Source organism: Hetaerina americana, unplaced genomic scaffold, assembly GCF_022747635.1.
Source record: "Hetaerina americana unplaced genomic scaffold, ioHetAmer1.1.p SCAF_7, whole genome shotgun sequence".
In the NCBI taxonomy this organism is placed as follows: Eukaryota; Metazoa; Arthropoda; class Insecta; order Odonata; family Calopterygidae; genus Hetaerina; species Hetaerina americana.
The window spans coordinates 22438741-22451383 of record NW_027287316.1 but is presented as its reverse complement, the minus strand read 5'-3'; the positions used below and the strand labels follow the sequence as shown (position 1 = coordinate 22451383).

Genomic DNA, 12643 nt, shown 5'->3' with positions numbered 1-12643 from the left:
TACTTGGTATGGTGGGCGAAGAGAGGGGTTTGTTGGGAGCAATCCTATGGAGGCAGGAAAAGTGGCTGAAGGGTGTATTGACCGGCAGTGGGATGTTAAAGACTGTGATAGAGGGGAGAATGTTAGGCAAATGAGGAAAGGGGAGGAACAGGATAGGGATGTTGGACGGGATTAAGGGAGGATGAAAGTACTCAGAGCTGAAGGGGAACCTATGGTAGAGTAGGATTGTGTGTTTTGCTAGGGGTCACAAATTATTTAATTAGTAATTATGTCCATCCAAAAACCTACCTTAACGGTAGATTACCTAATAATAATATTTATATATATATATATTATTATTATTATTAGTTAATCTACCGGTTAGGAACCAGACGAAAGGTAGTCCACGCACGTCATATTCCTTTTCTATGTCTAATTTTGTTGGTCTAAGCTCTTTACTATACAGTTCTTCTATATACTCCTTCCATCTCTCTTGGATCTTTCCTGTGTCAACTATTATCTTACCCGCCTTATCTCCAACTCTTAGCATAGATGTCCCTTTCTTACTTCCCGATAAAGATTTAACTTTGCTATACAGCGCACCAATTTCCCCCTTCCTCTGCAGACTTTCCATATCCTCGCACTGCGTCTTCCACCATTCTTCTTTTGCTTTATTTATTGCCCGCCTAAATTTATTGTTTAATTCTTTGTAATTCGTTTTTCCTAATTCTGTATTGACATTCTTCCATTTTCGCCGCTCATCCATCTTTGTAATCATCTCATCCGTGATCCATGGTTTCCTAGTCCTTTTAGCGTTAACGGTTCCAATAGTGTCTTTTGCGGCTTTCGATAACCCTTTCTTGATCCTTCCTCATTTTTCTTCGATAGTACTTAGCTCTTTACCCTCCTCCATGATTTCCTCTACCGCCTGTTGGTACTCCTTCCTTTTCAAACCATTTAATGCTTCTACATTCCAATTTCTAACCCGCCGCTTCGCCTTAACTTTTTGAAACGGACGCTACATTTCATAACAACTAAATTGTGGTCAGAGTCCGCATCCACTCGCGGGATGCTGTGCGAATTTATCACACTTTTCCTAAACCTGTGTCTAACCAGGATATAACCTAGCTAATGCCTTTCTGAGTCACCTGGCGTGTATACCTGCGCCTTTTGAGTTATCTAAACCAAGTGTTGGTGATGACAACCCCCCCTCTCCTGCAGAACTCAACTGCTTTCTCCCCGCGGTCATTCCTCATGCCTAAACCGTAGTCCCCGACCTCGTCACCATCCCTTCCTTCGCCTACCGTCGCATTCCAATCCCCCATCACTATCAAATGTTTCCCTGCAGGAATACAGGTGATTATGTCCTGTTAACTGATCGTATATCCTATCGACCTCTTCTTCCTTATGGTTGCTCGGTGGCATGTATACCTGAGTAATAACCAAGTTACCTAATAATAATAATTATGTATATATATATATAATTATTATAATATTATTAGGAAATCTACCGTTTAAGGTGGGTTTTGGGTGAACACAACTACCTAATAAATATTTTGTGACTGCTAACAAAGCAATCCAGCAACGTACTCTGCATAAGGTTCCTCTTCATCTCCGAGTATTTTCTTTCTCCCTTTATTCCGCCCAGCATGCCGATCCTGTTCCTGCTCTTTCCTCGTTTGTCTAACATTCTTCCGTCTATTACATTCTTCAACCATAGAGCTCTCTTCTTATTTTTGCGGCATGTATCCTCTCTTTCCGTGCTCACTCGTTCCCTTTCGGGTAGTAGTAGTATTTAGGGGAGGCGACCGGCAGCTGAGGTCATTTGCGCCATAGGGGATGGACAGGAAAGGATGGAGAGAGACCCGGCGTCGGCATTAGCCTACTGTTTATAAAAGGAGCCTAGGGGTCCGCAGCTTAGCGTCCCATCCGACGGACGGCGAACTCACTCAAAGTGCCCTCCACAAAGCACCTCAAGTAGGGTTCGAGATACCTCTGAAAAATATTCAACGCCGCCGGGATTTGCACCCGGGTCCTCTGGGTGGGAAGCCAGTACGTTAGCCCCCGCACCATCTCGATCCCCCGCCCTTTCGGGTTCCCCCGAATTTTCTGATATTAACTTATATTTTGTTGTTTGCAATAACATATTTTTGCGACATCAGGAGTTTAAGGGTACCATTAATTTGGCTGGTACACCATCCGTTTCTCTATCAATGTCAGGAAAAATGGAATGACATTTTGTCTAACCTTATAAAAGTTTTTAAAAAAACCTCAGGAATTTTTTAGATTTCGACATAAAACAGCATTTGTCGTGAAAAATTCGTTAATTTTGTGGTTTTTACTTTTTTCTGAATGCATAACAGTTTCCACCTCTTACCTACACAGATTTGAAAATAGGAGAACAGTGTACCTCAAAGTCCCAATGCCCGCCTTACGCGGATTGCCTCGGTGACAAGGGGTCTACAACTTGCCAGTGTAATCCAGACTACGAGGCTGCGGCCAACAATTCAAGATGCGTTGCCGGTAAGTATTTTGAATCTTCTCCGTCCAAATGTGGTCCCGAATTCATGTAAACGTAAATCATTCGACGGCAGTATCTTACACGTCTGGGCACTATTGTGGAATTACGGGCAGTCATGGTAAAACGAGAATAGCCCACATTTCAAAAATTAATGCGGATTGAAAAGGAAATAGAACATCATCTTGTTGTTTCCACCCCCACAATGCAAATGTATTTTTGCAAGAAAAACATCGCCCTCGGAAGGCGCCATTGTTTAGTGCCCTGGGAAATCAATTAATACTCTAATATCACCTCTGATTACAGCAAAAGCTCCTAAAATGGTCAAGTACAAATCGTTTCCATAGTTTCAAATTAAATAGTGTTGTTTGTATTTAGGTCTATTTCTGTATGGAGCATGGCCGGACATTCCGATTCTTCAATATTTTATTTCTTTCCGCTTTTCAGGACTGCACAAGCCGTGTGCCAACGCCTCGGACTGCAGCCATCCACTAGTGGAAATTTGTAACACCACAGTAGCCACAGCAGGCGAATGTCAATGTAAGAATAATTACACGGAGGACCCAGACCATAAGAAGTGCCTGGCACGTAAGTACTGCACTATATATATAATTATGTAAAGCTAAATGAAAATCAATCCCATCTTCATAAAAACGTGTTTTCTTACTTAGTGAAAGAGCGTAAATTGTGATGGCGTCCCACGGAGTGATTTTTTATTTCAGTGGTAATTTTACAAAATCCAGGATCCTGAAATCTGCTGGGTGAATTTGAACGTTCCGGTATGGCAAAACATGGAATGAAATTATCTAAAAGGAACAGATCGTTAAGATCATCAGCTATTTAATCTATAAGTTAATCGGCTATAAAATATTAACGACAAAAAGTTTCGCAATTGAAGAGGAAGTTTTTAAATGAAACCCGTTAACGTATTAACCAGCGCCAAAGAGTTTAGTGATTCTTCGCTATTTTTAAATCTGCGTAACAGAATATTTACAATGGCTAATCAAAAATTATAGCTGTATGCATATGAGCCTTGTGTATTTAATTTAATGCAGGAGGAGCTTTGAAGATGTGGAATAAATTCAAGTCGGTATACTAATTGCTACGAAATAAGAATAGCGAGTACTTGCTGTTCATCATTCTGTAACAATGTTTCTTTATAAATACAAATACACAATTAAAATAATTTTAGGAGAACCGGAAACAATAATTGAAGCCTAAATGCAATAGAATTTTCATCCAAATCTTTATCCTGAGCTTGGAGTATTATAGCGGTTAATGATTCAAAAGAGAGTGACTTAAACCAGCAATAGCCTAATGGCACAGAAATGTGAATAATCGAGGAAGAAAAAACGAGAGAATTAAGAATTCAAAATAAAGATATATCTCATCTGAGTCAAATTAGAATTTAGAATATAACAACCAAAATGAAGATTACGGAAGGACACATTTGTCATGAACACTAGCAAGGAAACACATTAGCAAGGAAAAAAACAGACGACGTAATCACACTAAAAAGTGCGCAAGTCCTGTTCAATGTCTTCAGCATCTAAATTTCATGAGACAACTATGAGCGCTATGCTCATTCAAGAAACAGACTTATATAAGGGGCGTAGGTTTTTTCAAGATAGGAACTAGCTATAGCTATAGATAAACTAATATTCCTAGTGGCTTGGATGTCGTACATTTAGCCAAGACGGAAGTGGGAAGGAAGAATGGATTCGAGATTCTAGATCGAAAACAATTACTAGCATATAAATAAATATATACATATATATATATATATATATATATATATATATATATATACATATATGAAGAATAGATTCGAGATTCAAGGTCAAAAAATTATTAAATAAAATAAATAAATAAATAAATCTCTATGCATATATGTATATATATATATAAACACGGACAGCACCAAACATTATAGAAACACGTAAAAAGAACACTCACACGTTATTTCTTGATCATTTCGACGGAATTCAGCTCTGTTTTTCATGAATTCCGAATTCCGACGGAATCCATGAATTTCATGATTTCTGTAGAAATGCGCCATCTCGCGGGTTCTGGGTGGCCAAATCATTCAAACCGCCCGGGCTGAACCAAGCCCACTGAATGCATCAATTGGCTGCCTACATATCCCCCCCACCCCCTTGTTCATTTCCTATTGGTCCCTTTACCTCTCCCTCCCCCACCTCTCCCCCGCACATTCTCTCCGCTCTTCCCCGAGAACGCCATTCTGAAGACGACAGCCGTGCTGTCGAAACGTAAAATAACTAATTGTGAGTGTCCTTTCTTTGTGTTTCTATATTCTAAGAATCTAAATCTATTTTTTAAATATTTGTGTGTCGCCGAAGAGCGTTCTATTTCGAAGATATTATATATATATATATATATATATATATATATATATATATATATATATATATATATATATATATATATATATATGGAGCATTCTGTAAGATACATAATGGATCATTAGGAAAATTGGACGACTGGCAAAATAGCGTAATACCTTCCTTAGTAATACCTTCCAATACCGATGGCACCCATTTCATCGCCGAAAGCAAAGAAGATATTTTTAATATCGTGGGAGGGGAATAGAAAGTGAAAGGAGTACTCAAACAACGCAGAAACGGTGTATGGGGGAAATTTAGAGATTTTGGGGGATGTTGAAGGCTGCAACACAGTGGATCATTTGAAGTAGGACGGCTATCAATCAATAAATAGTGTTTTTAGACCAGATGAAGACAGAAAAAGAGGAAAATCTGTATAGCTTAAAGATAAAAGTAACACGGTACGGAAAAGAGCCTTCACAGACCGTCCTGCCTACCTTAAATGGGTAACTCGTGTTGAATAAATATTGACATTTTGTTAAATGTAAATAAAAAAGTACATATGGCGTTAATACTATTCTTAGGTAAGTTTATGTTTGTGAACAGGGTTCCGTAATTCAGTCTAGCGTGAGCGACTACGTGAATGTTTAACGGGCGGCAAAAGATGTCGATTGGTTTCAGAAAATTTCCGAGGTAAAATAGTGTGCAATTTTCTCATTTCACATAAGCAAGAATATATCACGATTTTCAAATTAGTCCCAGAAAAGACACTTATTCGGAATATTACGCATCTTCAAACAAGTCGGGCAATTCATGACTGACGTTTCGGAAGCAGAGTCCGCCACGCAAACCTTTGAGGTTGCGGTGGTGTCTAACCTTTTCAAAGTCCTTAATCACATCATAAATATTGGTAGCACTAAATTATTGGTCCAATAATAACTTCAAATAGATTCAGCGACACACGTTTACAGCCCTCAGCGACACACGTTTACAGTTAAACAGTATATTTAAATAAGAGTGTGTGCGTGAGTTTGCGTCGGTGTGTGAATTACAATATTTTCCCTGTCAATAAATTCTGTGTTTCTTCACTTCTCTGTGACCTGGCGGACCTGTATCGCATGTAATAACCAACTCAGCGGTGAAAATGGACTGCTACTCGGATTACGGATGCGTGGACAAAAACGCAGAGTGTGCCGCTGATCCGATGAACAACCGAATAATCTGCCAGTGTAAGAAGAATTACAAATTAGTGGGCGACTCGTGCAGCGCGGGTAAGTTGAGGTTTAAAAGTTCCAGTTGGGGTGGGAACCGTTAGGCGAAAGGTGCTGTAATGCTTGGTTGAACTTAATAAAAAAATGCAGATCCGCATGCTTCAGCTCCCAGGTCACGAAAAATATCATCTACATCTACATAATACCCCACAAGCCGCCGCAAGGGTGTGTGGCGGGGGGTGTTAGGTCATCAACCGTAAAAAGGAACAATACCACTTGCAAAACAACAACATGGAAAATTACAGCCGCAGTAGCGCACACACTCATGCCAAAATCACTTCATCCTACACTCATGGAGACACATGTACCATATACTTCTATATATATATATATATATATATATATATATATATATATATATATATATATATATATATATATATACATATATATAAACCATAAACACAGCAATCAACCCGAAGGTCGGTTTAGTAGGTGATGGTAGAGATCACCCAGTACTAAGCCCTATACGGCGTGAGAAAATTCACACATCAGGGTAGGGGGGCCAGTTCCTTTCCCTGTGCCGGTTATGGTTCCCCAGGAAGACCTGGTACCCGAAAAATCACCTCAGCTTGGGTGGAGCTGCAGGTGCCCAGAGTGCCTTGCCCGGGAATTGAACCCGGGACCCTCCGGTCAGCAGTCCAATGCTCTAACCACTGGACTACCGCAATATATATATATATACATATATATAAACCATAAACACAGCAATCAACCCGAAGGTCGGTTTAGTAGGTGATGGTAGAGATCACCCAGTACTAAGCCCTATACGGCGTGAGAAAATTCACACATCAGGGTAGGGGGGCCAGTTCCTTTCCCTGTGCCGGTTATGGTTCCCCAGGAAGACCTGGTACCCGAAAAATCACCTCAGCTTGGGTGGAGCTGCAGGTGCCCAGAGTGCCTTGCCCGGGAATTGAACCCGGGACCCTCCGGTCAGCAGTCCAATGCTCTAACCACTGGACTACCGCAATATATATATATATATATATATATATATATATATATATATATATATATATATATATATATATACACATACATACAACATATACCATAAACCAACAAATCCCAACCTTAACATACATCGGATCATGTAAAAATGTCCCGAGAAAAAGGACAAACCGCCTTCTACAACTGACATACACTCAAAGATATTCTGGGGACCAACAAAGTAAAACTAGACACATTGGGGCTAAGCGGAATATAAATGCTCCTTTACGTTTACTGCAACGCCATATGCATGGGACAAACTGGGAGAATATTCAAAAAGAGAACCAAGTAACATTTAGCCTACTTAACAAAACAACAAATGCACTTCTCAATCCGCTGAAAGCGTATAGACCTTTCAGTGTGGGTCAAGCCCCCACGAACTGCCCATCAATCCTTCTCCACCCACTCTCACCCTTCTTCCAAACGCGTCACTCCTTCAAGCTCTCCCCATTTCACTCCACTACCCACCTATTGTTCCTATGAGCATATATGTATACCTTTACTGGCTTAATATCTTAACATCTACATAATCTCCTTCGAGCCAATGAAGTGTGGCAGGGGGTGGTAGTTCCCCCATCATTTTACATATAATGCCTCTATTTCCTCATGCACATGGTACCCCGCGACTACCTGATCGTGGCCGCTCGCAGTGGCAAAACCATGGTCGGCAATAAATATTAACTGTGGAATGTGTCTATTTTCTATCTACCTAACATGGGTAGTAGGTTTGCACCTTTGTGAAAGTATTTTTAAAATCTGTAACTATTGCACATTTCCCATGAGTCTAATGATTGCGACCTAGTCTTTTGATATTATACCTTCGGCATCTGATACTCTTCGTCACTTGAAGAAAGAACAAAATCGTAGATACCAAAGAATATTGATTGACTATCCATCCAATTTCCTTTCTTTCTAGGTGCTGTCGCATCCGTGGCTTTCGCAGCCGTTATCTTGTCGATGATAACGAAAATTACGTACTGAATCCCATTCATCATATCAAAGGCCGAGCCAAACCCACTACCCTTCCTTATATTTAAAAATTATAAAAAATGCTGGGCCTATTTCCTGAGATGTACACTACACGTTTAGTACGCAGCAGAGACGCCGACCATCGAGCGGAATCGGACAAAGTACACTGAAGACAACGGAAATCACATTTATGCCAACTAGTTATGATTTAGTGTCCTCAAACCTCAACATCCGCCATCATTCCATCGCGATAACATGCCTCTGTGTTAGATGTGCTCTGGCGGTAAAACAAATGAAATGTTATCAGATCTTATAACCCCGATTTGTGTGCCCTTTCGTCATATCATAACAGATTGCCATAAAAAGTAGTAAAGATTCTTTTCTAAACTCAGCCCCTTGGAGCTGCAATGAGGAACCTTTCAAATTATATTTAATTACCTCGCTAACCATGTTTCCACCTCAATTGGTAACTAAAGTTTTATACACAGCCAGTCTCATTAAAATTTCCGTAACGAATAAAAAAGTAAGCAACAGCTCTTGGTGGAAAAGGGGAGTAACAGGCTCTGGATTTCAACCGATTCTCCGTGTGCTCTGCAGTGATCCATGATCATCATTATTTTCCAAATTGTGTGCATGTAATATATGTGCATTGCATGCACACAATTATATTAATGTAATATTATTATTATCGCAAAATTATATGTAATTATTTGTGCCGAAAATTCAAATAAAATGACCACCCAATATTTCTTAACCAAACATTTTCTCTGATGACCCTCAAGTAAATACTCTCCAAAACTTCTTCTGAGTAAATGAATGCAACACGATAACATAAAATATCCACCGAAATATGAAAGGGAAGAAATGATAGTGTGATTACAACATGTCATCAATTCCATAATTTGGTATTTCCGTCATATGGGTTGGAGCACAGGCAGTAAAAATGCAGATGGAAATTTTATTTATTCAACTGAGTACTTGCAAGTACTTAATATTACAGCCGATTCTGTTCGTAGAACCCTCATTGTGACCTGGGCCCTTAAAAATTCATAATTTCTTGTTCATAATTAGAAATATTTCTTTTCCCCAGAAATAGTTCTCCCCAGGAATATCTGTTAAACATCAAGAGAATGGTCCACTTGATTCCAAGTTGCGGTATCTTAAGTCCAGGTGTCTCAATGAATCAATCATGAAAAAATAAAGATGGGCTAAAGCTCTGAAATATACCATGAATGCAAAATATGATATACTTGTAGCACACATGAATACTATATTTTACGGCAATGAAATAAGAACATATTTGGGATCGACAGAAAAGCATTTCCTTCCAGCAGTGCCTTTTAATTGGTATGTATGAATGGATCATTGCCTGGGAAACTCGACCAGAAAATTACGAGTGAACTAACCCCAATTAAAAAATAATGCTGAAGGAAAACAAAATGAAAAAAATCCCTACATGCAGCTCCTATGGTTTTTACAGCATTTCAAGTCTCCCCTCGTCCCTCTCGGCGGGGGTACCCGCCCGCTACCTGCAACGTTGGGTCGCATTCCCTGCCTATCACTGTCTCCTGGGGGGGGGGAGAGATTGTATTATGTTGCATGTTCATGTGGTGGTGGAGTTTCTCCTTCTTGCTTATTGAGTCCTGGCTTGCGTATTGTTGGATGGCATTCGTGCTGCATACTGGGGTGCAGTTGATTGTTGGTTTATGGTGTATGTGTTTGCATTGCACCCTAACTAGGCTTTAAACGTAAAGTGCTTTGCAAGTATTTGGACAATGACCCACAAGCTTTCTATTATGGGAAGAATCAACCCCAGCCGTACTCATAAATGGGCAAAGGATGGGTGAGGGAAATTAGAGAAGATATATGCAGTAAATCAAACAAATAATATAACTGAAATTAAAATCAAATAAAAATCAAATAAATATTAAAAAATGCTAAAAATAAATAAATAGATAACGCAAACGGTTAGAACCAAAATGCTTGGCTAAGGCTCACTAGATAGCATTGACCCTCGCCCTTGTCAAACACTCAGCAGTCAGGGGCTGACGAGAGAATTATCTCTGCGCCAGCTGCCCGCCGGTCACACGTAATGAAATGAAATAAATGCAAATTAATCACGTACTCTCTAGCTTTGATGTACTATACAGCAACGATCCTTGCTAGTCTTAAGCACTTAAACTATCAGGGCTTTCGAGAGGTTTCCCTCTGAGCCAGGGGCCCACCAATCACAATAAAATAAAATTAAAAATTATAATAATAATAAATTAAAATTAATCACGCACTCTCTAGCTCCAGCAGGGGCCCACCCCTGGCTCAGAGGAAAGCCTCTCGAAAGCCCTGATAGAGTTTCAGTGCTTGAGAATAGCAAGGACCAATGCTGCATAGTACATCCAAGCTAGAGAGTGAGTGATTAATTTTCATTCATATTTTATAATTTTTAATTTTATTTTTTTACGTGTGATTGGTGGGTCCCTGGCGCAGAGGGAAACCTCTCAAAAGTGGCGACAGGGAGGACGACAGTAATTACAGACCTATATCTCTCCTTCTATTTGTTGCAAAATCTTAGAGCACATAAAGATCAGTTGTATAATGAGATACATTGATAACATTAACTTTTAAACACGGATTAAGGAAAACCCGGTCATACGATCCCAATTAGGATTATTTGCACATGACTTACTATTATCGGGTGAGACAGGTAGGCAAGTGGATGGGATCTTTTTAGATTTTCATAAGGCATTTCATAAGGTTCCCCAAGGTAAACTCATTCATAAATTAACGGTCACGGGTATAAAGGGCGCCATAAATTGGGTTAAAGATTTTCTTTCAGAGCGGGAACAGGAGGTAGTCCTTGATGGCGCTAGTTCCGACAGCGTTCGAGTCACCTCGGGGATTCCTCAGGGAAGTGTAATCGGGCCGTTTCCTTTCTTGATTTTTGTTAACGATTTGAGCCGCGAAGTGAAGATTAAAATCAGGATGTTCGCAGATGATACGGTGATCTATCGGGAGATATCTGGGGATGAGGATCGTTTTATTTTAGCGCAGGATTTATATTGCATTTCTAAATGGCGTTCTAGCTGGGGATTGTCATTAAATTATAATAAATTTTCGGTGGTAGATTTCTTTAAAAGATCAACGGGAATTGCTTACAAATTAGCTGGAGTTGACCTAGAAGTAGTTGATACGGTGAAATACCCAGGTGTTACATTCACTAAAGACTTAACTCGGAGCACTCACATACGTAAAGTCTGCGGGCAAGCATATCAAAAATTGGGATTTTTTAGACGCATTGTCAGAAAAAGTGACTCGAAGGTCAAGGAACGTTGTAACTACGCTCTTGTAAGGCCACCTTTAGAATACGCATGTAGCGTATGGGATCCGAGTGAAAAAGGCCTCTTTCGGGAAATTGAGAAGGTTCAACGCCAGGGAGCCCGGTTTGTTAACATTCTTACGATAAAACGGAAAGCTTCACCGAAATGCTCGTGGATTTGTGGTGGGAATCATTAGAAGAGAGACGATTCAATGCAAGATTGAAATTATAAAATAAATTCAGATCCGCATGTTTCAGCACCGAGGTCTCGCAAATTATTCGTACTCCTACATACATTGGATCATGCATATAAAATTCGGGAAATAGATGCCAGAACAAGCAGAGTCAAGGACTCCTTCTTCCAACGGACAATACGGGTTAGCAACTCCAGGGTCATAGATAGCAAAAATTCCACTTGCCACGCTCAGCGTCTAGGAAATAATTAGTTCTACTCAATTACATGCCCTTTCACTAACCTCGTGTGTTTAGTTATCATAACCCATTCTTTCCGAATTGCCTCATTCGTGTTCTGTTCATCTGTTTTTAAGTCTCCCTTACAATCCCTCGTCCCTCTCTGCTAGAGGAACTGACTGCTACCTACAACGTTGGGTCGCATTCGCTGCCTTTCACTGTCTCCCCGGGGGGTGAGAGTTTTGTGTTACATGTTCATCCGGTGGTAGAGTTTCGCACTCTTGCTTGTTGTGTCCTCGCTTGCGTGTTGTTGGATGGCTTTCGTGACAACCCCCGCCACACGCCCTTGCGGCGGATTGCGGGGTATTAAGTAGATGTAGATGTAGAAAGCAAAAATTCCACTTGCTACCCTCTGCGTTGAGGGAATAATTAGTCCTGCTCAACTGCATGCGCTTTCATTAACCTCGGTGTTTCGTTGCCAAAACCCTTCCTTTCCGCATGACTTCATTAGAATGCCTTTAAACAATTTAGTGCTCTTAACAGTATTGCCTCCTCTGCCTTTTCTGTTTTTAAGTTTCCCCTTCCATCCCTCGACTGTCTCCGTCGGGGAACCCTCCCGCTACCTGCAGCGTTGGGTCATATTCCCTACCTGTGTCCTTGGGTAGGATACCGTTGTATGTTGCATTTCCATGTGATAGTGGAATTTCGATTTCCTACTTATAAAATTCTAGCTTGCGCATTATTGGATAAATTTCTTAGTGCATCCTAAGGTGCACTTATTGTTAGATGATGGTATATGTATTTTCATGCTTGTAGAATGAAAGGATTTTTGCAAGAATGTATACACCAC

The 12643-nt window shown here is 40.2% G+C and overlaps 1 protein-coding gene across 1 annotated transcript in view; it reads left to right on the top strand.

The window, feature by feature from the left end:
• Window positions 1–10471, top strand: part of LOC139696568 (multiple epidermal growth factor-like domains protein 6) — a 28499-nt gene extending 18028 nt beyond the window's left edge. The window contains exons 23-25 of the mRNA XM_071595372.1: window positions 2365–2502; window positions 2945–3085; window positions 10362–10471. Coding sequence (XP_071451473.1) covers window positions 2365–2502; window positions 2945–3085; window positions 10362–10471 — 389 coding nt within the window. The remainder of the gene's footprint in view (window positions 1–2364; window positions 2503–2944; window positions 3086–10361) is intronic.
• The last annotated feature ends 2172 nt before the right edge of the window (window positions 10472–12643 follow it).